This window comes from Melanotaenia boesemani, chromosome 5 (assembly GCF_017639745.1).
Source record: "Melanotaenia boesemani isolate fMelBoe1 chromosome 5, fMelBoe1.pri, whole genome shotgun sequence".
Taxonomy (NCBI): domain Eukaryota; kingdom Metazoa; phylum Chordata; class Actinopteri; order Atheriniformes; family Melanotaeniidae; genus Melanotaenia; species Melanotaenia boesemani.
This window is the reverse complement of record NC_055686.1, coordinates 12,854,084-12,879,817: the sequence shown is the minus strand read 5'-3', so window position 1 is coordinate 12,879,817 and position 25,734 is coordinate 12,854,084. Positions and strand designations below refer to the sequence as shown.

The following is a 25,734-nucleotide window of genomic DNA, read 5'->3' as shown; positions in this document are numbered from 1 at the left end:
ATGGTGATATTGTTTTGCACATTCATGAAAAGACGAAGTGAGCTGCGTTGGAGGAAAGAGGTAGAGGGAGGTGTGACACACTTTGTTGTGGTTTACATGCAGCGCACAACAGCACACCTTGCAGTGAAACGATTTCACCTTTGACCCTTTAAATGTACAAATGGATGACTATAAACTAATGTAATGGATTTGAGATTAATATAAACTAAAAAATGTTATTAATCCCCAAAAGGAAATACTAATAATAGTAAGTAAGTATTTTTCCATCTTACAATGATATTGTAAATATGAATTATTGTAATATTATTATAATGATATATGAAAAGACAAATATCTTAGATTCATATTGTTTATAGAAGAAGATAAACAGTGCGGCAAAAATATACTTTTAATTTTTTTATTTCTTGTAGCAATGATTATTTTCAGCATGGAAAAACACACAAATTTGTCAGGTTTTTAGATGTTCTTACTTGTTTGGTTTCTTTCACCATCTAGAATAACTTCCAGCATGTAATATGGACAAAGCAAAGGATTTATTAATCATAAACATCTCCCCTTTTTCTTTCCAGTGATCAAAGAAACAGAAAAATTCAAATGTCTACATTTCCTCATGGCTCCATAAACTGCATCTCATTAATAAAATGTTTCACAAATAAAGAAATTATTGGGCTTTTCTTAAACATTAATAGCTCAAGAATCTGTTTTATAAATCAGATGTGGGGAAAAATAATTCAGCCACAACTAAACGCTGAAACAAACTGTAGGAAATGAAGGACTGTAGACAAAATGCCAACAGGTACAGATAGCTGCAAGTTAGCAATTTTTTGGGTTTTAGAAACGGACTCATCTACTGCTCGAACACAGATTTAACATTTTTGGTACGTCAGCAGGTATTTTTTATCAGAAATCACTCTGAGACTTTGTTTTACGATATTTGGTGAGTCTGAAAAACTTGCGAGTCAGCTTTGTGGGGACCAAAAATGATGAACTAAAGGTTTAAATGGCTGAGGGTCTGAGCCTACAGGAATGAGGAATGGGACAGGGGATGCATTACATTAAGAGAGAGTCCTCACAAATATAGAAGTTCAAAGAGGAGCCGCAAACCTCTGATGGAATAAACTTTTTAAAAAGCTGGACAAGGAAGGGAAAATAAATCTACTCAAACTTAAAGTTGAAACAGCCCTTCTTCATCTATGTGCCAAAGTGGCTGCTGTTTGAATCACCCCCGCTAGGCGGCGCCATTGAGCCGCTGTTTGACAATTGGGAGAATTTGTGCTGGAAGAAAGAGAAGTGTGAGAAAAGAAGGAGAGAAGAAAAGAAATAAAGAAATCCCTATGAGGTTTGTTCTGTGATGAGTAAAGCAAAAATGAATAGAAAGGATGACACGGGGGAAGAGGCAGGAGGTAATGAGATGAATGGTGAAGTGAGAAGAAAGCAGTTGTGCACATAAAAGATGGAAATAAAACTCCAAGAAAGGAGAGGGAGTGTAGGGAGATTTAACTAATAATCTCTCTTGCTCTGTTATTGTATAAATGACCTTCCCCATGTGAGGTGTGGGAATGTCACGATGTTGCTTTGCCTCTGTTATGTAAAAATGGGTAATATCCCAGTCACAGTCAGGGGACTTAATTACCGCCAGCCTTTTTTCCATGAAATAGAGGAGTTTCTCAAAAGTGCCTGTGTCTCATTGATCTGATGAGTTTATAGAGAATTAGGAAGAAGAAGAAGATTCCAGCGTGAGTAGGATGGGGAACATGTGGCCGGGGACAGGAGTTGGAGTCCATCCTGTGACCCTGAGGTCACCAAGCACATGAAGCTGCCTCATCTTGCTGGCCACGAGAAGCAACATCACTTTTATGTGGGAGAATTTAGACAGAGACTGATGGAAAATACTGGTGGCTGATGGAAAGATGTTAACTCTTGGATAACATTCACATCCAATCCATCCAGGATTTATAGGAGTGAACATGCTGCAGGAGCTTAGAGAGTATAGTTTAACTTAAAGGTGAGCAAACGTTTCTGAAAGTCTGGTAAAGTCAATGAGCAATGTCCTCCTACACACAAAAAAGAAAATGTTGGGAAAATCTGACAAAATGAATGGAAAATAATTAAAAAATACTATGAAGGTGAGTCCACCTGTAACTATGTTGAATGATGGGACATTTGGTTCTTTGGGAAGCGGTAAGACCTATTGTCCTCAAGTGTTTGTGATTTATTTAGCGAACAGAAACTTGCACCCTAAAGTGCTTCTTTCTTTTGCACACGAACCAGACTGGCATTGGCAACAGCATTTCCATTGTTTTAGGGTATCTGGCAAAAGTTCGGCATTGGAAAAATAAAACATCAAAATAAAAATAAAGTTTCAGTCCAAAGTCACGTGATGCAGACGTGGAGAAGCGCAACATACACAACAAATACGCACTAAACTCCGTGCGTAAAAGCGCATGAGGTGAGGTTTTACTTTTCTGGAATCCTGTGCAGAGTTTAGTCATTTACTTGGGAGTCCTGTACACATACAAGCCGGTAAAAACTGGGTCACATCGACTGTGATTCTTGCGCCGCGCATTTTCAGTCTGCAGGTGACTGGCTTAGTGCGCACGTCCTGCACGGAGTCATGAAAGCAGCTCCACTGCTCTGTTTCTCCCTCCGCCGCTCGCTTTCTCTCTCACTGGCGCTGCGCCAGCTCCAGCACGCTCCAAGCCTCCTCTGCTCTTGCGCCGCTTGCCGCTCACTTTACACCACCCCTCATTTTGAGAAGAGAGCGCGGGAGGGAGGGCAACGGGAGGAAAAGGGACGGGGGTGCACCAGGAGCTGAAAGAGGTGGGGCAGAGGGGAGGGATGGATGGAGGAAGGGGAGAGGTAGAGGAGAAGGAGGGGAAGATGGGAGGGGAGTCTCGCTGCCTCTCTGGCCGACGCTGGAGTGCGGTGGGGTGGGGTTGGAGGGGGGCAACGGGAGCCCTTGGCCGCCTATTCGCCTTCCAGTTGCCTCCGCACTATATAAACACTCATTGGTGCCTCTGGCTTGACGCACACACACTCTTTGCGCACGCATTCGCACAAACACGCACTGAGGGTGACTTGTATAGGCAGCCAGCAGTAAGAGGGAGGGAGAAAGGAGCGATCAGAGACAGAAAGGTACACAGAGAGGAGAGTGGACGACAGAAAGTAAGAGAAGCAGAAAGAGGACGGAGCATCTCCTGCGCACCTACTCATCCCTGCAAGCTCACGGATCTTTAAACTCTTTAAACCCCTCGTCCTTGCTCCAGCGAGATTAAAACTTTTTTCTAAGAGGCATTTAAAACTTTTTATTTTGATTGGAGTTGTCAGAGACAAGATTCTTGGAAGACGTTTCGTTTAATTAACTTTTTTTTTTTTCGTTCATCGAGAAGTTTTTGAAAAGCAAACTCCTGTAAGCTCCGGTGCTCGACTTAATTTTTTCCACGTGTCCCCGGGCGTCCCGGTGTCTGACATAAACGTGTCACCTTTAGATTTTTGCCTGCATCAAAGTTCCTGACTTTTTCCACCCCCTACAACATCATTTTAAGTCAGAAACAAACACAAACAAGACTGAAAATGAAATTTCAAACATCAGGACCGTGCCCAGTAAAGTGTGATTCTGGTCCTAAATACTTAAATCATTAAAACAAAGTTAGTTTGAATGATTTGATTATAATTTTTAGTTGTGACATTGAAGGTACCGGTTGTCACATAACAGCTCACCTGTAGCATCTTCGCTCACCCGACACTGATTTGCACTTGTGAGGCATCAAAACATAATTTTGTTACTATTTTCAGATAAAAAAAATTACTTAGAGAGAAAAAAACGCGCTCTGCGCAGTTCATTCATTCTAAGAGAAAAGCCGCCCGTTTTCATTTTAGAGCACTTTGAGGGCGCATAAAGAAGCGCCGCGCTTTTTTTTAAACGCAAGTAAAATCTAAAAACAAACAAACAAAAAAAAAAAAAATCTAAATCGGGGATCCACGTTGTTTTTATCCCAAACAAAGTTTGTTCAGAAAGTCGTTCAGAGAATCGGTTCTCCATCACCATGCTGTTCGACAGTTTCGACCTGGTCTCGGCTCTGGCCACTCTGGCCGCCTGCCTGGTGTCCATGGCCCTGCTCCTCGCCGTCTCGCAGCAGCTGTGGCAGCTCAGATGGACGGCCACGCGAGATAAGAACTGCAAGCTGCCTATGCCAAAAGGATCCATGGGCTTCCCCTTCATCGGCGAGACCTGCCACTGGCTCCTGCAGGTAAGAGCGCACGCGGGGTCGGGATGGGGAGGGGGGAGAGGGAAACTTTGTCTGGGTCAGCACGGGTCTCCGCGGACTATCTGCATAATGAAGTTATTAATTTCTTTTAAATTAAATTCATTCGAAAACTTTAATACTTTCAATTGGGGTGTATCTCAATTCCACACTTTCCCTTTTCTGTTCTTCACACACTCAGCATTCTAACATCCACTTACTGATGACTTAGTCTGCAGGACAACGAGGTTATCTTGATATCGACTAACAGAGTCGTTTAAGTACTAATACTGCACCTATTAAGAAATGTGATATTTCTTATGACGCGCGCACTTGGTGCTAAATTTAAAACAAACACAGATCTGTGTCTTTTTTCTTTCCACCAAAAACTGATTATTTTACGACTTTCAAGAATATCTTACGAGTTAAACTTATAAAATCTTATCTCAGCCTGGGGAATCATTCTGACCTCAACTATGTGTTTGAGCTGGTTCATCCTGATCCTGCGCGCCTGTGATGTTCACAGACTGAATGACTCCTGTCCACCTAACCACACACAGATAATCATCAAAGAGTTTTACTTCTTTTTTTTCAGTTGATTGAGTTTATAGCTCTGCAATATCTCTCCCACTCTCTTACAGTGGCGATCAGATCAGTTTATTTACCTATTACCTCAGACAGGAGCGCATCGGGTCAGCAGACCGCGGAGCGACCCCCCCTTCGCTCCTGCGCTGCGGGGTCGTTCTGCAGTCAGACTGATAGTCTATCAATCCCATCAGATACGGCGGCAGCTGGGGACGGAGGGTGTCTGGGTGGTGGTGAAGTACATTCAGATCAGAGTTAACCCGCTGAAGAAAGGCGACTGACTGGGAAAGTGTGTTAAAGAGGGAAGTTCTGGGAATTAAAGAGTTAAACTGAAGAGAAAGTGCGCTCCTCTCAGCTGAGCTTCAGCTTCTTCATTTTGGCTGAATTTCACAAACTTCCCAGCATGCTGCATGCTGAAGAAATCATTCAACTACCCGAGATTCCAGCTGGCAAGTTGCTTGACAGGTTGTGTAAAGCTGCAGGAGCGGAAAACCTTACGGCATGCATGCCAGTGATATCAATAACTGCTATAAATGTTATGAAGCTTCAACACTTGAGTTTGACCACTTTTATGAAAACAATCTATCCATAGATTCTTTCAGTAGTACACTGGCACAAACATGTGCATCAGAATCAGTACATATTCTTTATGTTTTTGCTAAAACTAACAGAATTTTGGACTAAACAGCGAAAATCTGAGATTTATCAGCTCAGTGTTGTAGTTTGACCCCAACATGCCGCACGTGAGTCCCACTGTAAGCAGCGCGCTCGGGGCTCCCGCAGGAGAACGCAGACTGAAAGGGTTGGAAGCGGGAGAGTTGATAAATAAAAAGAAGCAGAAAGACAGAAAAAGAACTGGTGGGGTGGTGTGTGTGTATTTGGGGGGTGGCAAGCAAAGCGGGGCTCGACGAGAAGGCACGTTGGCCGCGTGTGGGACTTGAACTTGCGATGCTCCCTTAGTCTACATCTGACACCGCGCGAGACGCGTTCCCGGAATGAAACTGAGGACCACGTTTATGGGAGTGGGGTCGGATAGAGCCGTTTGTGTGTACTTATGAGGACCAAATGTCCCCGCAAGCAGAGTAAAAAACGTGAAAGACGCTGGAAACCCAGCCGAGTTTTTGGCTGCTCCTCTGCTTCTTTTCCAGTGAGTTGATCTGGAGGAGACCCTGACCAAATCTTAAAGTGAAGTTTAAGAAGTTAATGTAGTCAGTGACATGCCTAATAAATCACGTTAAAAATGTGTGTAAGATAGATATAAAGTGGAAGATGTGCCAAGCTGCTGTCTTATCCCCATTTACTATGAAAATGTGAGACATGCAGATAGATATCTGATCAGTCCTTCTAGCTCAGATGCTCCTCTGCAACGCTGCTGCCTGATTGCTGGTGGAGGGAATTGTCTGAATGGAAGTGTGGAAAAAGACCTCAACAAACTAACAGGTGTAGAGAGCCAGAAGAACAACTTGTTTGATAGTCTCTTAAGCAAGAGCCTTTGAAAGTAGACATCCTGATTCAGAAAAAAAAACAAAACAAAACAGAGCTTACATGCCAAATCTGAACTGCTGTTTCCTCATTTCATTTCACCCTGTGTTGCTTTACTAATCATCATTCTCTGAGCTTTAAGTGTGTTCAGTTATACAAGTTTTCACCACCGGAGTGCCAGAGCAAGCAAACTGCTCAGACTGTTGTTTATTATTATTATTATTATCTGTGTATTGTTCATGACAAATACTTCCATGCATTTAAACTTACCCATCCGTTGTATATAAGAACCCAGAAATCACAGACTTCTGAAGCAATTTTCATTCATTTTGAGTGCTTGAGCGTGTTGACAATGACAAATGCATGTGCTCTTGACAAAAGTAACTTTTGAATTGGGTTTCTGTGTTCTACAATCCTAACTCAGACTATTCCTATATAACCAAATGCTAAACACTAAATCAGTATGTATGTCATCTTTCTAATCAAATATAGTGGCAAGTTCCCCACGGGAAGGGGAGGGAGTGTAGGTGGTAATACTAATGCTAGCTAGCACATTTTTTTCTCTCTCAAAATCAAACATTAATCTTTTTATGTGTGGTGGTGTTATGTAGTGTGCACACATATTAAACTGCTGCTTCGCCTTAGATTGGTCAGAGGCACAACTAGTTATAAACGTGTCTAGCGTATCAGTAACAGCCAAAGGTTAATATCTGGTAAGTGCACACTTGCTAGTTTTATAAACTAGTCAAAAAGTCTGCCTATAAGTACAAATAGAAGCAACAGAACTTGAAATACAGTGTTGGGTTAGGTGACGTTTTTACCACTAGAGGGCAGCAGAAACAAGATGTAAGAACAACACTGACATATTAATGGATTTTAATTTACGCAGCTATGAGCAACTTTACCATTTAAACTGACCACCTGGAGAATTTAAGTCCAATATCCCCGCTCTTTTAGCTTCGATTTTGGTCTTCATACTACACACACTGTTCATCAGTAAGTTCAGCTGCCAAAGGCAATGCCATAAGAGGAATGACTGACAAACAAAATAGTTCATTTGTGCACCGGGCAGGAAAACACTGAGCAGGAACTCACTCTGAAGAATTGCTGCTGTGTGTTCGTTTAAGTGTGTACAAAAGGCAGTTAAATACAAATGAGTCCTTAGGTAAAAGATGCACCAAATTCTTTTGGATACAAACCAACTTATGTACGACTGTTTTCTTTTCTGTATTTCTCTCCTCTTTAGTTCCCTCTCCCTGTCTCAGATCACGTCCCTTGGCTCCTCCTCTAGATCTCTAACATAAACTTTAAGAGTCTAAATGTATGTATACAATATATACATACAGTATCTTTTTACCTCAACACTCAAACGCAGCAGCACATTTCTGTGACGGATTCATTTTAAAGCGATCTGTGGTTAGAAATGGTGTTACGGCCGCTCTGCCAGAGACCTGTCTGCTCTCATTAGGAGCCTGAGCTTTCTGAAGTGACTGTGCCAAGCAGCAGTGCTACTGAGTGAGGACACACACATGGGCAAAGAATCCGTTACCTACATGCTGCAGAGCTTCACACATAACAATGTACATATGCAGACACTCTGTCCTTGCATTTATTACAGACTTTTAGTAACATGTAAGAATATTAAATGCTTTCTTCATAGGTTTTTGTTTAAATAACACCATGAAACAGATTGACACCACAAAGCCTTTATTAACATCTTAAAGGTTCTAAGGAAAATGTTTTTGAAAAAATGGAATAATACTTTGATCCAAAGCTCAAATTTAGCTTTTACCATGTTACAAAAATTTGAAGTTGCAGATTCGTGCTCACAAATTCTCCATTTTTGTTGAATTCTAAGTACTTGAACAATCTTTGACCCAAAGACGAACAATATACCATTCCCTAATATAAAATACACAAGGTATTTACCTGATTTAACACATAAACTTCTTAAAGTGTTAAAGCGGCGACCAGAACAGACACATGCAACTGTTTTAGATAACGCAGCAGTTTCTGGGTCATGAATTCAATCAACTTTTTAAAGATGACGCTAGTTACCTTTAGCTGCCACAAGGGGTCGACAAAGTACAAAATCTTGGATGTTTATTTCGCAAATTAAAATTTCAGGTTTGTGTTTACAGAATACTCTCACCATACTCAGAGGTGTTTGCATAATACAGCTTTTAAAACTTTTTTAAAAAGCCAGCCACACCGACTAATAAAACGTTGCATTTTTCTTTATTTCAAAGATTCAACATCGACACACGAACTTAGATGTTTGCCGATTTTGTTCCTAGAAAACAAGGTGATAAATTTGCTTTTCAAGAAACAGTTTCTCCTGTTTTGATCCTGGCGTTTAAAAAAAAAAAAAAAAAAAAAAAAAAGAAGGAAACAGGAAACAGGCGGTGCAGAGAGGCGCAACTGAATCTGGGTCAAATGAGCCAAAATGAACGCATAACAGTGCATTTGTGTGTGATTTATGTTTGCTATTAGGACTAGAGAGAATACACACACACACAGCAGATTTCTATATGGAAAGTGCAAACATTATCAGCTGCATAAATCTGCACACACACCAACAGTGATGCATTATCTTTCTGTCTGCCAGCCTGCCTTCTCGTCTGTTTTACGGTGATGAAGTGTAAATGATGGTGAGCAGGGTAATAACAATCCTGCATACCAAGCACACTCATCATACAATGTGATGACAGTTCTCCATCTCACTGTCACTCCTTCCTCCTCTTCTTCTTCTGCACCTGTCCTAATGTCTCATGGTGCCTTTAAATGTTGCTTTTCCTTTATAATACTTTAAATGTTGTGCATACTCCTTTTTATTGTTTGTAAAATACAACATCTAAACTTTGATTTCTGCTCATTTTCTGACCAACACACATGGTTTATAGATAGCTTGGACCAACAGTCATGTTAAACCATTGTGTAAAAAAAAAAAAAGAAAAAAAAATCCACTGTGTGAAACCCTGCTGGTGATATGTGGAAATGTTTCTACAGCCAGACAGAGCTCATATTCTAAATTGTGAACATACTCAGAATAACAGTAATTAGCACTGCTTTGGACCCAGTTTTCCAGTTTTACCCAGCTCCATCTGTGGGATGTAAGGCTGACTTCACCATTTTTCTAAAAATAAACTATTTAAAAGATGAACACTTGGAATAATCTTGACAGGAAGTTTGGTGGTGAAAGCCCTCATTTACTGTTTTGGGATCTGCTTTCATTTCTCACACATGACAAGAAAACGTTGAAACGTTTATAAAACTGATGATCCACCCACAGAAGTTGCAATTTCCTTCAAGTGAAGACACTCAGTGCTCTCAGGAGCTTTGTTTGCAGCAGGATTGTGTCTTTAACCAGCTCAGACAGAGGGGGGATTGTGGAGCTTGGTGGCTTCATCTATAGTAGGTTCCATTACTGCGGTCCAGCCCGCTGTGTGCTGCATAGCTGCGGTTACACAGGCCTGAAGCACACACTCAAACACACATACCAGAAATGGAAAGACTTTAAGTGTATGTGCATAAAGTTGCATGCAGCAGTGTGGTGATCAAGAGAGAAAGTCTTTGTTTCTTCAGGAGTGGCAGGGAACTGGCTGTTTTCTGGGTGACAGATACATAGTCCATTTAGCAGGCACAAGGGCCAGCCCTTTGGATGTGTGTGGTGTAAAAATGTTAACATTCAAAGCAGGACCCTTGAACCCCTAAAAAAAGCTTCTTCGTGAATCCCACGAACCTTCAAGCGCTTCTCCTTTTGTTTCCACTTTCACTTTTTTTATTCATGTTTTGGTAAATCTATGAACGATAAAAGCTGCTTTTTTCTGTTAGCCTAGCATGTAAAAGTCAGTATTACCTTTTGTTTCATGTTTTGAATGTTCCTCTCCTGAATTAGCTTTATTTTTTTGTCTTCCTTTACTGTTATTTCTTTGATCTCTCTTACATGTCCATCAGATCGCAACTCTTTTGCAAAAAAAAAAAAAAAAAAAATCCAGCGACAACACCGAAAGCAATCGACTGCACTTTTTGTGTTTCTTATACATTTTACATTTTCTCCCTCTTCTTTTTCCTCTCTCGCCAACCATCCACTCTGTCCTCCTCTCGTAGATTAGCAGGAGGTACTGGCATCGGTCTCCCTTGCCCCTTCTTTCACCCCAAGAACACACTGCTCCCTCCTTCAACACTCTTGTTCTGGGCCGAGTATAGAGCCCAGTGTTAATCTCCTCTTCTCTGAGTGTGTGTGAAAGCACGGTTGCACTTTTACTGGTTATAAACTTTGTGTGCAAAAGCTTAAAAGGATAAAGCTGGTGTCATTCTGTCTTTTGCTCTTTGTCAAAAAACTGCCCACGCTACCCACAAAGAGGCCCAAACCAACACAAGGATACATTTTTTCTCAACACTTTCTGACTTCAACACTTTATCTTTCTGTGTGCAATTCAGCTGGATCTGAAACAGGTTACTCAAGCAGAAACTCTTGATTCAAGCTTGATTCCTCCATATTTAGTGGTCTAGCTAGTATTTCAGGATTATCAGACAGCTAAAAATTAACAAAAGTTTTTGTAATCATTCATTAAATACTATTATGAGGTATGTTGAGCTTAACATAAAAGTTTTCAGTGTTATCTTTAGACTGGTGCAGGAAAATAACTGAAAAGTAGGAAGACAGTCATGTCGCATTGCAGAAAATTTCTATTTTTCCTTCCAGTCGCAGCATACTGCCTCTTGGTTAATTTACACCTAGTTCCGTTTAGGTATCAACATGCCTGGTTTAAAGTTAGAAAAATATACAGTAGCTTGCTTCTTTTGTTGTATACACCATGTATTAGAATTTTAAGTTTCCCACCTTTCTTCAAATGACATAAAACTGATTCAAACCCCAAAGAATCCTGCTAAAAATGACATGAAATCCGGCTCTTAACATATTTAAAGAGCACAGTTTGTATTAATTGCACCCATTTCTTGTTTTAACAAAAAAACAAAATGACTTAAATTAACTGTAAGAATTTCCAACTTTTTTCTCACTCTGTTCTTTAATAATCTCAAAAAGCAGTATAGAGTCAAAGCTGAGGAAACATCGTAAATAAAATACACATGGTACGAAATGAAGCCGTTTAGTTACAGGAGCACGAATTCAGGCTTCAGTGACGCGGGCAATGTATGAACATGTTTCTATGTTTTGTCCTGATGAAAAGCAAAGTGTATTTTTCAATAAAACACACGTTTATTAAAGAATAAATCCAATCGTCTCTCTAAATTTAATTTTAATTTGGCCCCAAAAAATAAACAAAATCCTGTATAAGGACCATTGCCTGATCTTAAAACAGTTCATTAATTAAATTTACGAAGTCTAACAGCAGGAATTTAATCAATAATTAAATTGTAAAATGAACATATCAACTTACATTTGTCCACTTCAGCAGTCCCTTCTTGCCATTTTTGCCTCCAACACAGTAAATCGCTCCTCTCGGCTGACGTAGGCAATGTGATCAGTGATTTTTAATTTGAAGGAAAAGTTAAATGACGTGTTAAATAGGACATTTTCTGGAGTAAGCAGTAAGAAAATCTAAAGTTGAACAAGAAACTGATGAGCGCTGTTGCCAATTAATTCTGACTTAAATTAAAATTTCGACCACGTAGCAAAGAGAGCCTGGGTTTGTTGAGCTCAGCTAGCATGCTGCTCTACAGACTGCAGGAAGACTTGCTAAAAGTTGGTTTTAATGAGATTTGTTAAAAAGAAAATATAATAAATGATCACCACATGAATTCCAGTTTAACACTGTGTCTGTATTCGTTTGTAGCTGGGTGCGTCTGTGTGTGTGTGTGCGTGTGTGTGTCAGGGTATTAGCTGGGGTCCTGGGGTTAGCGCTTAGAGAGTTTTGAACAACCATAATCTCCCTTTCTATAATGTCCCCGGGTCAGGGGCCAGCCCTCCCTCCCCCCTGTGTCTCCTGCTCCTTCTATTCTTCGTGTTTTCTGGCTGAACTATCCGAAGCCTTTCTTCTTTAATCCGTCCTTTCTGAAACAAGCACCCATCCCATCTCTCCGCCTCTTCTGCCACGCTCTGCGCTCGCTTTCTCTGCCTTCATTTTTGGCTCCCAGTCGTTCGCACCTTCTCCTCCTCCCCTCCTTCTCTTTTCCCTACACTCTCCTCAGTTTCCTCCCTTCTCCTTTCTCTCATCCCACTCTCTTATTTCCCCTCTCTCTCCTCCTCTCTCTGCATCTCCCTGATGAGGTGGTGTGACCGCAAAGGGACGGGGTTCATTGTCAAGTCGAGGACCTATCGCACCATTCAAACGCACAATCACACACACATAAAAGGCCTCACACTGGTTCCTTGGTATCTCTGGCACCGGCTGAATGATTGACAGCTGAAAGAGAGAAGGAATTCCCTCACAGCCTTTGACCTCGTTTCCTCTCGTTCTCCTTCGCTGCTCTCTCTGCTTTTTTACTTTTCGTTTTTAACCTTTATTTTAGGTGTAACCGTGGAGATTCCTGACACCACCTTTGTGCATCTGGAGCTACCTGTCAGTCAAACAGCGTGGGCAGAACTCTGCTGGTTTTAGCCTTCATTATTCTGGTTCAGGTCCTGTAATTTATGGACTTTTCTTCTCAGCCTGTTGACAGTTCTTCCTATTGGTTTGGATACCTCACGTGCTCCATCGTGGACGCCGTGGCGACACAGTAAAGAATGGCCTTGCCTTTTGATTGTTTAAAAATCTCTTATACTTGACCACAATGGGACGAAACAGTCTGCAATTTACATCCGTCAAAAGACTAAATTTCATGCAACCTACTAGACAAAATTTGCTATTAATGTTACGCGTTAGCATTCAGGGACACAAAAGTACAACATTTTACAATATAAATATACATCTGTGAACTGGAAAGTTAGAATTAATAAAATAAGCCATCATCTTTATGAACTAAAGCTTCATTCGTTCCCAACTGCGCATTTCAAAATGCTCTCATTCATGGTCGGAAACGAAAACACACCAGGTGCCAAACCTGCTAAATCAGAGAGTAATTTTTGCCACCTAATAAAATATATCCAGAGTTTCTACAAGTTTTTAGTCATTTAAAGGTATGATGCCTTTTTCTTCAAGACTTCTTTTTTCCTTCCCGTACTCCATAACAACCTCCAAATCGGATTGGCTGTGATTTAGAGGTTCTTGTTTAACCTCCACTATCTAACCAATCAGCTAAATATCTAACCAATCAGCTAAACTTCACCCTAACCAGGCGACAAACAACAGCCAATCAGAGGCAGAAGAGGGGCGGGACTTCATGAACTGTATGAAGAAGAGAGACACTGAGGAACGAGCATCCAAGAGTTTAATAACCCAGCAGAATTGATTCAGCAGAATTTTGAGAGATTACATATATTTAAAGACAAATAGGATACTTAAAAGATTTTAGTGTGAATTTTCGCTCTAGCCTCTTTTTTCTTCAACTTCTTATCGCAATGAAATTTATCGAACCAAAACGACGAGTCAAAAAGTTCATTTGGCTTTTCGCTTCCATTTTCCATGAACTTAGTATATCTCTGTGCACACAAACGTGCAACTCTTTCCTTTTCTCAGCAGCACAGTCTTGTGTGTTTTAAATGTTCAGTGTTCACTTTTATATAATGTTTCCCATCATGCTCTGTTTCTTTTCCTCCAAAATCCTCTGCTCCCTCATAGCATCAGCCTTATATTTCTACTTTATAAACACCCTAAATACACATTCTTTCTCCCACTCCTCACACACACACTCTTGCCCATCTAGCGTTGTGTGTGTGTGTGTGTGGATTGATCTGAGTAAACATAATTAGCTGTTTTAGTTTTTTGTCTTGCTCTAATAAAAGAGTCATTTGTTGGACATTTCCACTGCTCTACAAAGAGGACATTTATAAGCCCCGGCCCAGGTTCGCCCCCAGGCCAACCCCAACAGAACAGACGGGGGTATTTTTAGCACGGCTGGCGGGCTAGCTAGCTGTGCTTGGACAGTGTGTGTGTGTGTGTTTGTGTAGAGAGAACAAGAGAAACAAGGAGATTTTATGAGATTTCCTGTGATCACGATGACGCTTGTCAGAAACTTTGAGTAGATGTGAGTGGGCAAACGTGAGCTGAAGTGGATTTGTGTGTGTGTGTGAATACATGGCGTGTGTGGAAACTCTTCATAGAAACTCCCTTTCTGCCCCTTTATTGAGGTTCTTGTAAAATATCTGATAAATCTCTGTTAAAAAAAAGTATAAAAGAGACTCTGTACAAGTACGACCCTGTCCAGACAGAAACACACACACAGTTAAAAAGCGCTGCACTTAGGGACGTTGCTTTACTTGGTTATTAAACACTATTCCAACTCCTCTAATCGAGTGTACAAAACCTTTAACCCTGACAAAAACGTGATTTTACTCTTATTCTAACCTTGGTTTAACCACGCCTCGGGGTGCAGTTTGAAGCAGCGATGTTGCTCTCAGTCCATCGCCGCTGGATTTACTCTTAGCTTAAGGTGAACGGGGAGCTCCAGGGACATTGATGGAAAGTGTTTCATTTCACTGGATTTTTTTTGTTTCCTTTTGAATGATGTGCAATATTTTGTAGAGACTGCTGTTACTACAAGTGGACAAAGTTCTGATTTGTTTTTTTATGTGAAATCACAAAAGTTTGAGCATTAAAATATCAAATCGTAGAAGTGAACTGATGTTCATCTCTCTAATGCTGAAACTGTTAACTGCGATTTAATGTGATCTTAATCTAAAATGTTAAACCATGATTTATTTGCTGATTATATTTTGTGTTTAACTAAAATCAAATATTCAAATAACTTCAGAAATTATTATTTTAATCTGTTTATACTTAATGTGAAGTTTGTGTATCTAAAACAGAGTACGTTCTGTAAGAATACGGCAGCTTTTAGCTGCATTAGCTTATGATAGTAAGCACAGCGCCGCTAACTGTTTTATAAAGGTATCCCAGCTTGCAGCTAGGTAGTGCTGCAGGAATAAATCAGGGTGGAAAAAAAACAAACCGTAAACTGTAAATAAAAATGTGCGCAACTCTTCAGAGTTCAGCAGCTGAAACTCTTTATGTATAATTCCCAACTCCAGCTGCTGACTGCATGGAGCTGCATGAAAAAAGTGGTGCACACATCATGTTTTGTGTCTCCACAGCCAATTTTACTAGTCTTAGTTGCTAGGCAACATGTCCACAAGAAAGAAAGAAAAAAAAAGGAGGCTTTAAAACTTTGTGCCCGCCATCATTAAGAGAAACCTCTTTATGGTTTTCAGCTCACATCAGAGTCTGCTGCCTGTGACCTCGGTGGTAAAATCAACTGTAATGTTGTGGCAGCAATTTTGGTTTCTGGAGGTTTTTTCCCCCAAAAACGAAGTTAGTGTTTACAGTGAGGTCTTCTTCGCCTCACTGAAGTTTGGAGGGAAATTGTGTTTCAGCCTGCGCAATCAGTGTGAAGCTGTGACGCCTGCATCTCCATGGCGACAGCTCCATTTGTGTGTGTGTGCACTTGCTGTGAAACGTACGTGTTCTCCTGCAAGAGAAGTGTGGTGTCATTACATCACAACTTTCCATGCTGGGTCTGTGTGTGTGAATGTGTGTGTGTTTTGCCAGATTTGGGATGGGGAGAGGGGTGTACACTTCTCACCTTTTAAGCTAAATGTCATCCAGACCACACCTCTGGCACACACACTCACACAGATTATTTCAGTGCAACTTTTTTTTGTGTTTGTAGGCACAATTTTTTTTCTCATTTTCCTGTAGAGAATATGACAGATGAAAACCTCCAGTTTTTCTGCCAAAATGTGTGTGTGCATGAAAAGAAAACTAACAGTGATGGAAAAAGAAAATGCATGAAGAAATACACACATAAGTCACCCATACACACAGAAAAAGTGCACAATTCGCCCCAATCTGATGCTGTATCTTGGGGTGTGAAAGGGAGCCTTGTCTGGCTGCCTGAGGAACTCCCTTTGAATTGGACTGTGTGTTTGTGTGTGTGTGTGTCAGCAGGCCTGCCAGGCAGACATACTAAACCACTCTACATCCATATGGCAGCAAAATGTAGCTTGGAAAAAAACCCCACTCTAACACACACACACCCTGAGGGCTTTAGAGGCCAGCCGGCAACCTGGTGTGTGTCTGTGTTAATGTGTGTGTGCATGCCACAGTAAAAAGAGGAAGTGTACAGGAGCTGTGAAAACAGCTCAGGTCAACAGTTTGTACCCAGAGAGAAACAGCAACTAAAATCTGCAAAGGTGAAGGAATCGGGCGTCCCAAGTCAAACATAACTGTACAGAAATTCATTGTCAGTGAACGCATCGTTCTTGGTAAACTCGTAAACCAGAAGCCAGACAGTTTTATAGAAAAACGTGGTGTAAACATATGGTGTAAATAAAATTTTGTCAACACCTCACAAAGAGGTCTTAACATCTGAAGGAGCTTAAGTACAGTTACAAACACAGCCACAGAGGAGGGGGTGGGGATGCTGGTCAGAATGCTAATTAGCTGCATTTTTCATCTATAAAAGCAGTCGGGTGATCAGAGATTTCAAAGCGACATGAAACGACTAACAGAGCTGCAGGGAAGCTGAAGCATCTGTGTTCAATTTAGCTCACACAGAGAAAGATGTGAGGTGTGTCGCAGGAAGGTGAGAAACAGCCGAGGGACACAAATGAGTTGGCGAGAACGCAGATTTGTCATCTCAGCTCCAAAGTCTATCATCAGTTGTGATTTGACAGGTGCTTTGGGCCATGTTGGTTCCAACATGCTTTTGTTGTGTAAATAAAGCCCAAAATAATAATAATAATGATTATAATACTTTGCGCCAAACTGAATGAACCAAGACTTACTTCTTACTGTTATAAGAAGGACTCACTACTTTCTAATCTAAACATTGTATGTGAACAACAAAAGTGCTGAATCGTCCAATATACAGGTAATCTCAAAGAAAACTGAGTTGAGCAAGGTTAAAGTTTAAAAAAAGTATGCCTGTGTATTGGCACCTTGCTAGATTAGTGTGAGTTTCCAGTATTCAAGCAGACAAGACATAAACAACAGAGAAAGTGTGACTTTAAAGTGTTCTTCAACGTGCTGAAAAACCCGTTTTATCTCATTTTTTATTACTAAACTGCTGGGTGTGTGATATTAATGCACACCATGTCGGAGTGGGAGGAGCCTGATTTTTCATTGTGAAATCTGCCCCATTGTCTGCGATGGAACTGGATATTAAAGAATGTTTAAGAGTCTTTTTTTTTTTGCCTGTCAATTGAATAAAAACACCATTGGAGGAGAAGGCAGAAGACATCCGGGGTGAAATCTTTAAAAGGAGGGCTGACACCGAAATCACACCCCGGCCTCACAGCACACTTCAAGAAGAGAACGAGCATCTGTGCACATCCACCAAAGGATTGGACAACACTGTATGTGATGAAAGCTTCATAAAAAGATCCTGGAAGTAATATGGATTAAATGCTAAACTGTCCCTAACCTATGACCAGAAGTTTTAGATTACATTCCAGTAGAGATGTTTGGTTTTTCCTGTCTACATGATGGTGAAACCAAGCCTGCTAGCTGGTCACAAACCAGACACCTTCCAGCAATCTCCTCTGAACGACAGATTCTGCAGACATCTGATGTGTAGAGCTGACAAATTTTTAACCTAAAGCTGTCTAAAAAGGTAATGTGTAGTCATGGCAACCTATCCAGTGGGTTAGTGTTATACATTCAGAGCAAGAAAAGGATGCATTTTTGTAATGCATTATTAGGTTATTTCATAACGCTACACTGTAGGGTCTCATCCCTTATCAGCAAGGTTGATAGCGAAACACGTTAAACACAAAATGCCTCATCTTGACACACGACAGGACTTGGCATTTTTTGTTTCCTGAGACCAGTGTCAACAGTGTCTTTTGTTTTTTTGTGACTCCTGTAAAACGGAACCAGTGATACCCTTTACGGTTTTCCAGCAGCTTTTCAATATGAAATTCCCGGTTTCTTGGTTGATAAATTCATCCAGAAGGACGAGCGAGCAGGTACTCAAGAGCAGAACCTAAACACCTCTTCACTTTTAACAGTTCTTGGAAACTGAAGCAGGTTTTGATTCAGATTTTATTGAATGTATCAAGGCTAAGCTGCAGGACTCTGAGCCACAAATTACACCGTAAACCTAAATCACTGCGAGAAGGCGAAGCTGTGTGAGCACACGCACATGTGCACAAACTGAAAGCACGGGCGCTGCCAGAGGTGTGTCCCAAGCCGGAAACAAACTAGCCGCGAGAATTAGATGCCAATTTCTGCATTTGTTTTCCAGTAGTGAGAGAGTTACAGAGGCTCTTTATGCTGATTCCAATCAGAAATGTTTCATGTGATCTTTTCCTTCTTAAAGGGAAAATGTAGAGACAAGAACAATTCTTTCACTAATAAAGCTGGGCTGAGTCCTGCAACAGCACCTCATTCTGCTTCTTTTACATGTATGTTTTCATGTATTACCACTGTGTGTGTGCGTGTTTCTCAGACTTGAACATATCTCTTTCCCCTCGAGTAAACTGGGGTCAAACCAGTTAGTGTTGTCACGGCAATTTGCAGTTGGGCCTCTGTGTATTTACTTTGCATGTTTTTTTGTTTTTTTTTTCCTGTGAATTATATGAAACTAGAGTGTGTATTTGATAAAGTGTGTATATACGGGACCTAAACATGCATGTGCTGACAGTGTGTTTTTACAGTATGTGTGAATACTTGCATGTGAACGTTAGATACAGTGTGCTGTGTATGTACGTCCTGTATGTGTGTAACACGGTAATCTGCCCTCAGGTTGTGTGTATATATATATATATATATATATATATTTCTTAGTCAAACAACCCATATATAGTTTTGGGGTCAGCTCCCTCTTGCTCTGCCATGACCTCCTTACTTAGAGGTCAGAGTCAAAGCTGCACTGGGGTCATCTTGCTAACTGACTCCAGCTCTGGTCCTCTGGGATTTTACCAGCAGCCAGGCTGTTGAAAATATAGGACAGGGGCCCAAAATGGGCTGCATGGCTCTGGTGAATTAGAAGAAAAACAGGGTGAATATGTTTTCTTTATTGTCATCAACAAAAAAAATGAAGTAATTTTTTTTAAATCTTAGAAGCAGTTAAATATCCATCTTTGCGTTACGTTCTCTTTCATAGTTTCCTCTGTCTGTTCAGTGGTCAATGTAGAGATTTTTTTTTTTTAAATGGAGATGCATCAATGATTCAATTCTGTTTCTAGTCATCCAACATGATTTTCTATTAGTGACAAGAACTTAGGGCCAAAATTTGCAAAAAGGATTTATGTGCTAAAATTTATGTAGCTTCCGGATTAGGAAAATCAGATGTCGTACAGTTTAATATCTACACTCATTTGAACAGAGAAGAAAAAAGTGTTACCACAAATCAAGTGATAAAGATAAATATATTGTTTTGTCATAAAAAAAATACTGGGAAAAGCTGAAAGAAGTTCAATTAATAGTAATAAATGAGGCGACATGTGGAAAAATGAACACGCTGACAGCTTCAATCAGCTCCACCTCGATGAGAAATTTTATTTACTGTACTTTAACCCTGTGCTGAAAATGTTTGGAGAACCTTTAACCTCAACTATTACTCATAGGTCGATGTAAAAGCTGATCTCAGAACATGTCCTGAAGGCAACTTAAATCAGTTTTCATTACATTATCCTTGTATATACAAGCTTCTCTAACATCTGCAGCCTGCATCCATCACTGGATACCTTCTCTTTTTCTCTGTAAGCTTTCTATAAGCGAGGGACTCACCAGAAACAGTCTGTTTGGGCCTCAAACCGCAGAAAGAAGACATACTTAGTGAGACGTTTTAGAGATGAAGATCAAAGCTGGAGCAACGCTTAACTGTATGAAATGCAGCTTTGTTCGCTTGTGGATGATGTTTAGGATGAAAAGAGGATAATAATGACAGAATGGGGCAAAAAAACAGCAGACCAAGGGAACAAGTTTTAGGCAGTTAGAGAGAATGCACTTGAGTTTGACGCCATTTTCTTAAGCTCAGCTTAAATTTGGTTATGTTTAATAGTTTATTGTTGGTGCACATAATGATTTTAACATATAAACATTCAAAATGAGCCTCAAAAATGGAGAATATTAACAGAAACTGGTTGACTATGTTGGAAGTGGAGATGAGGGTGGGCTTTATCCACAGGAGGAGAAAAGTGCTGGTCTGATGTCAGTGATGCAGGGTGGAGTGTTTGGGGATTTCCTCTAAAGAAAGTCGTCTTGCACCTTCTGCTGTAAGGAGTAGCTGCAAAGGGAAAATCCATCTTCCAGGGAAATCTACATAATTTTCTAAACTGTGTCCTCCTTTTAAATCCACTCATCTTGTCCTGATTTGGTTCCAGCTTCTGTCTTAAGGAAAACAAGAATTACTGGAAATAATCTGAAAAAATTTTACCGTTTAATCTGAAAAAATAACTAAACAGACATAAAAGATAATGTGATTTAAAAATATTGGTGCTTTCGTCTGGATGAAGACACTGATGATGATCTTATGTGCCTCCTCTCTGTCCAGGGTTCGGGCTTCCACGCATCGAGGAGACAGAAATATGGAAACGTGTTCAAGACCCACCTCCTGGGCCGTCCGGTGATTCGGGTGACGGGTGCCGAGAACGTGCGCAAGGTGCTGATGGGTGAGCACACGCTGGTGACGGTGGACTGGCCTCAGAGCACCGCCATGCTGCTGGGACCAAACTCACTGGCCAACAGCATCGGAGACATCCACCGCAAGAGGAGAAAGGTTAGGAAGCACAACACTCACTGAACTTATGAGACATATGAAGGGAAGGAAAGACAAAGCTGAGCTCTGCTTATCTGAAACTTTATGTTCTGATAAAATAAACATTTGATCATTAAACGCAATTTATTCTGTAAATCAACTGCAATCACACACACAAAACACACCATGCAGATGCAGTCGGAGCTGAGTGCAGTGCTACTCAACTCTGTGAGCTATGCAAAACAAAATAAAACAACCCAAAAATGGATGTCTTATTTGTCACAAATAAATTAAGTAAAAAATTAGCATTAAATACATGCGCCTACAATTTACATCAGTACTGCAGACGCATGCTGTAGCAGGGATATAAACACCGAGACGACGGGAATGACTGGAGATGGATTTATTCATTTATAAATATCAATTTGTAATAACTACTTTCAAACTGAAAAATGAGCAAAATCTTATTTCCTGCGGTATGTGAGACACAGAAATCTGTGTATTCTGTCCAATTTATCACAAAGAAAATAATAAAATGAAAAGAAATCCCACTAATGAGAACAACAGTATGGTTTAAGAGGTGACAGGAAAATCAGCTAAATGGGGGCAAAAAATCTCTTAAATTCTGAAAAAGATTAAATGTTTCTGCAGGTTTTGTTTATCTAATTGTCTGAAACAAAATTGGGGATGCATTGAATGATCAGCCAGTAATTGACCAATTTTAACCTCAATCCGATCCAATAGATAACTGAACAATTTTTTATTTTTCTTTCTTGTAACCGACTTCTCACAAACCTTTATATATTCAAATAAATAAAAATAGAAAAGATTAAAGGACTTGTAATCTAGTGTGTTAAAGGAGGATATACTGCAACTCCTGTCTGTTAATTGTTAAATGAAAACAAAATAATTGATTTCATAGGCAGTTTATTATAAATTTAAATAAGAAAACTGCAGTTTGTGTATCTTGATACAAAATACTTAACAAGTTTATCATCATAATTAAATTCATGCATTCAATTTCATAACTTGAGAATTATCTGAAATCAACCTTGCGTTTAATTTCACAGAAACAAATTTTTCTTACTGAGGTGAGCCAGCTGTGATGATGTAAGCGCTCCTGTACTTGTTAAAAACAGATTACGACCTTCATTTTTTAAAGCGACGTCGCCGAAATGTTTTCAAAGCCTCACCTTACCTAGCCCAGCAGTGTTTGTCCTTCCTGTTTGTGACTACTGCAAGTTATTTTACACCAATCGCTGTCCCGTAGGCCGTCTTTAAATGGGACTGAAGACAAAAATTATGGTTCCAAGATCAGTCAGATATATGTTTAAGCTATGAATTTCCCCTGAACTGGAGAGAAGATATTTATTTTAAGAAAGGGTTAAAAATAACAATGTTTGCTTTTTTCACAGCCTTATTATAGCTACCAGATATGAAGACAGCCAGTCGAATCACTTCTTGGGTATTTATTTTAGACCATCTGCCTTATCCAGCTTCCTTATTAGGTGGGAAAAATAACCCAAATATTTAGTTCAACTTGGTTGAAAATCTTGCTCTCATATCATTCCAACACCAGTCCATCTTGCCTGAAAATGTAGATTATTGTTGGTCTTGAATGAGGGAATGTGCGTGTCCACCACAGCCAACATAATTTGAACAGATTATGTGCAGCCACGTAACGCTGTTAAAGACGTTGTTTTATGTATTTCTGTGGGAACATGCAGCAATTATCCAAATCAAGCATTTAAAAGGACACTTTCTATATAATTATGTTCTTACTGCAGTCACGACACAAAAGATATTGAGGAGCTTTGTATCCAGAAACAGAGGCACAACTGGAATGCAACATGTACTTCAAACACATTAAACATCTATAATAAATACACATTTCCAGTATTCATGCTTTGAAATAAGAGGTGCACACAGAATGAATGTAAAGCGATCCTGTAGACTCAGTCTTATCAGCAGTATTCTGGCTACTGAAGCGTGAGAACGACCCTTCCATCACTCTATCTTCCGCTCTACTCTTCTACATCAGGAGACGGCCCTCGATTATCTGTTTTTCCTTTTTACAGTCTTTGCTTAATTTCTCTCATTTCACCCTCTCTCTTTCTCCTGCTTCCTCCCTCTTGTTGGAGCCAGGATCATTTCAGGTAATCAGCCACTTACCTCTCTCTCCTATTATCCCCTTTCCCTGGGGCACATACCTTCCCGCTCTTTCATGCACACACCAGATGCATGAACACACACAACACACAAGTCACAGATAAACACACAAAGGATCAGTAGAATAAGCAGAGTCTGCTGTGTTTTCTGGTAAATCAGTCTCTCATTTTCCTTCTGCAGAGTGGAGGTGGGTGGGTGGGGTGGTGGGCTTTGGAGGCGGGGTCAGGTTTCGCTGCTGCGGTGCCTGTGGATGGCAAGGGGTCGGCTGGGTCTAATCTGAGCTCTGATCCCCTCTCTTCTCCCTGGAGACCCCCACACTAACCTCATGTAATGACCCCTGATTAGGAAGGCTGCCTCCGACACGGAACAAAGAGGGGCTTTCTGTGGGGGCCTGACACACACACAGTATGTAAAAGCATGATTGCACACACACCTGAACACAAAAAGCCAGATGCAGAGATGGATGTGAGGTCAGTAAGTTGTTTATAGAGTTATCTATCCCCAAATCCTGTAGTGAATTGGGAAAAAATATATTTAAATATGCTGCTTCCTCTGTTTGGAATCGCTGTGAAATCCCCTGAATATTAAATGGGTGGTTTTACTCAATAAATCCCAGCAAATATTACATTTATCAGAGGTCGTTAAGTCTTGTTGTAAATGTTTTCATCAACCATTCACCTCCCGCTATTTCCTGATTAAATAAAAGGTTATTCATTATTCATTCATTCATTGCATCTTGCATCTGTTAAATGTTTGACCGGCATAAAAAGAAAAAAAGATCCTGAAAATCAAATCATTTCAGACAATAACTTCAAGATAAAAAATTAAGTATCCATGGCTGCAAAAACTACTCAGTTTAATTAGTCATATGGATTGATATTAAGATGAATAGCATGTTTTGTCGCAACATCTTCTATAGTGAGGACGTGACACCTGCCAGTGTACACTGGGGGTATAAAGTCTTGAGCCATCCATCATTTTGTTATAAACTGGCAGGAAAAATGGGGAAAAAAGTTGCAGCAATATATTCTCACATGCAAACATAAATGGAAAAACGGGCTATATAATGCAAATAAAGAGTTTGCACTATTTTAATGAGACTGAACGTCAACGCTCTTAGACAAACTTTCTTTAAAGTGTCTCTATTATGCTCATTTCAGGCTAATTTGTTTTAATATGCGAGTCCACAAGAGCAGGAATCAATCCAGCATTTTTCATAAACCCCTTTATTTATTTTATATTGATCCTCTCCGTAGGCCCTCAGATCAGCCACAAGCACAATGAGACTCTTCCACCCTGAGCCCCGCCTCCCTCTGATGGTCAACTGCCGGGAGCACTTGTTGGGAGCGCGCATTGTGTTCGTCATGGAAACACTGGCCAATCTCGCAAACAAACCAAAGTAATATAAATACTCAGTAAACAATATCAAAACAAAACATACAGTCAAACATGTTCAAGCCCAAATCAGACCCCAAAAACGAGGGTGAACAACTTAACAACCTGCATCAAGGAATGCAGCAGGATGTATCTGTATCTGGTAAATATTCGGCTTACCAGCTATAGTCTGATGTAACGTTGTTTACCGTCCTTCACTCGCCCAATATATTTCTACATGTTAATAGGCGTACATGTGGCAAATGTAGCATAATGCCAACAGACGTGGAATCAGTGTTGATCGCTAACTTTCTGGTCATCATTTTATGTGTGTTACCTGCTGGTGGTGATCAGGTAAAGTAAGTCTGGGTTAATTTCTTTACTATGGCCGTACTTTGACCATTACTCACACACAAACAAAACAGCTTTTTTGGTTTTACTTACAGCTTGTGGCTCAGGATCGGAGCGCGGTCCTTCATTGTAGGAACAGACCCTCCTTTCATTTAAAGCCTGATCGCAAATCCCTCGTTATACCGATCCTTATTCATCCAGCAGTCTTTGGTCAAGTGCTGGTAACAAATACAAACGTATCACTGAAATATCGAATTAGAAAAAACTCTAAAACCTATTGTTTTCAGCACCATGGAAATTGAATGCAGAGACATAATGGAAAAAAAAAAAAAAAAAAACGGCTCCGCTCACTTGACTGATGAATATTTAACACTACAGCACTCTAGAAAGCTCAGAGAAGTCGAAATAGCATAATAGGGTCCTTTCAAGTATTCTTCAGGAACAGTTCTCCAGACTTCTTGAAGGACATTTTAAAGCTCTTCTTTGGATGATTTCTGCCTTTTGCTAGGTACTCTGTCAAGATGATCCCACACTGCTTCAATAATGTTGAGATCTGGGCTCTAGGAAGGATTTACTACTCTATAAGACCTGATTTTCAGTCCAGTTCTTGTGCCATTTGGCATGCTTTAACATTTTCTTTTTGCTTCTCATCCTTTAAAATGGCTTCTTGACAGCCATCTTTCATGAGACCATTTCTCATGAGGTTTCATTGATCAGAGACGGATCAAGTGAAGGTCCAGATGCATTTCTCAGGTCCTGTGTC

General features: G+C 40.3%; 1 protein-coding gene across 1 annotated transcript in view; it reads left to right on the top strand.

Moving 5' to 3' along the window:
• Nucleotides 1-3,000: 3,000 nt before the first annotated feature.
• The window catches only part of LOC121640364 (cytochrome P450 26B1), a 36,088-nt gene continuing 13,354 nt past the window's right edge, over nt 3,001-25,734 (top strand). The window contains exons 1-2 of the mRNA XM_041986078.1: nt 3,001-4,250; nt 20,874-21,098. Coding sequence (XP_041842012.1) covers nt 4,047-4,250; nt 20,874-21,098 — 429 coding nt within the window. The 5' untranslated portion in view covers nt 3,001-4,046. The remainder of the gene's footprint in view (nt 4,251-20,873; nt 21,099-25,734) is intronic.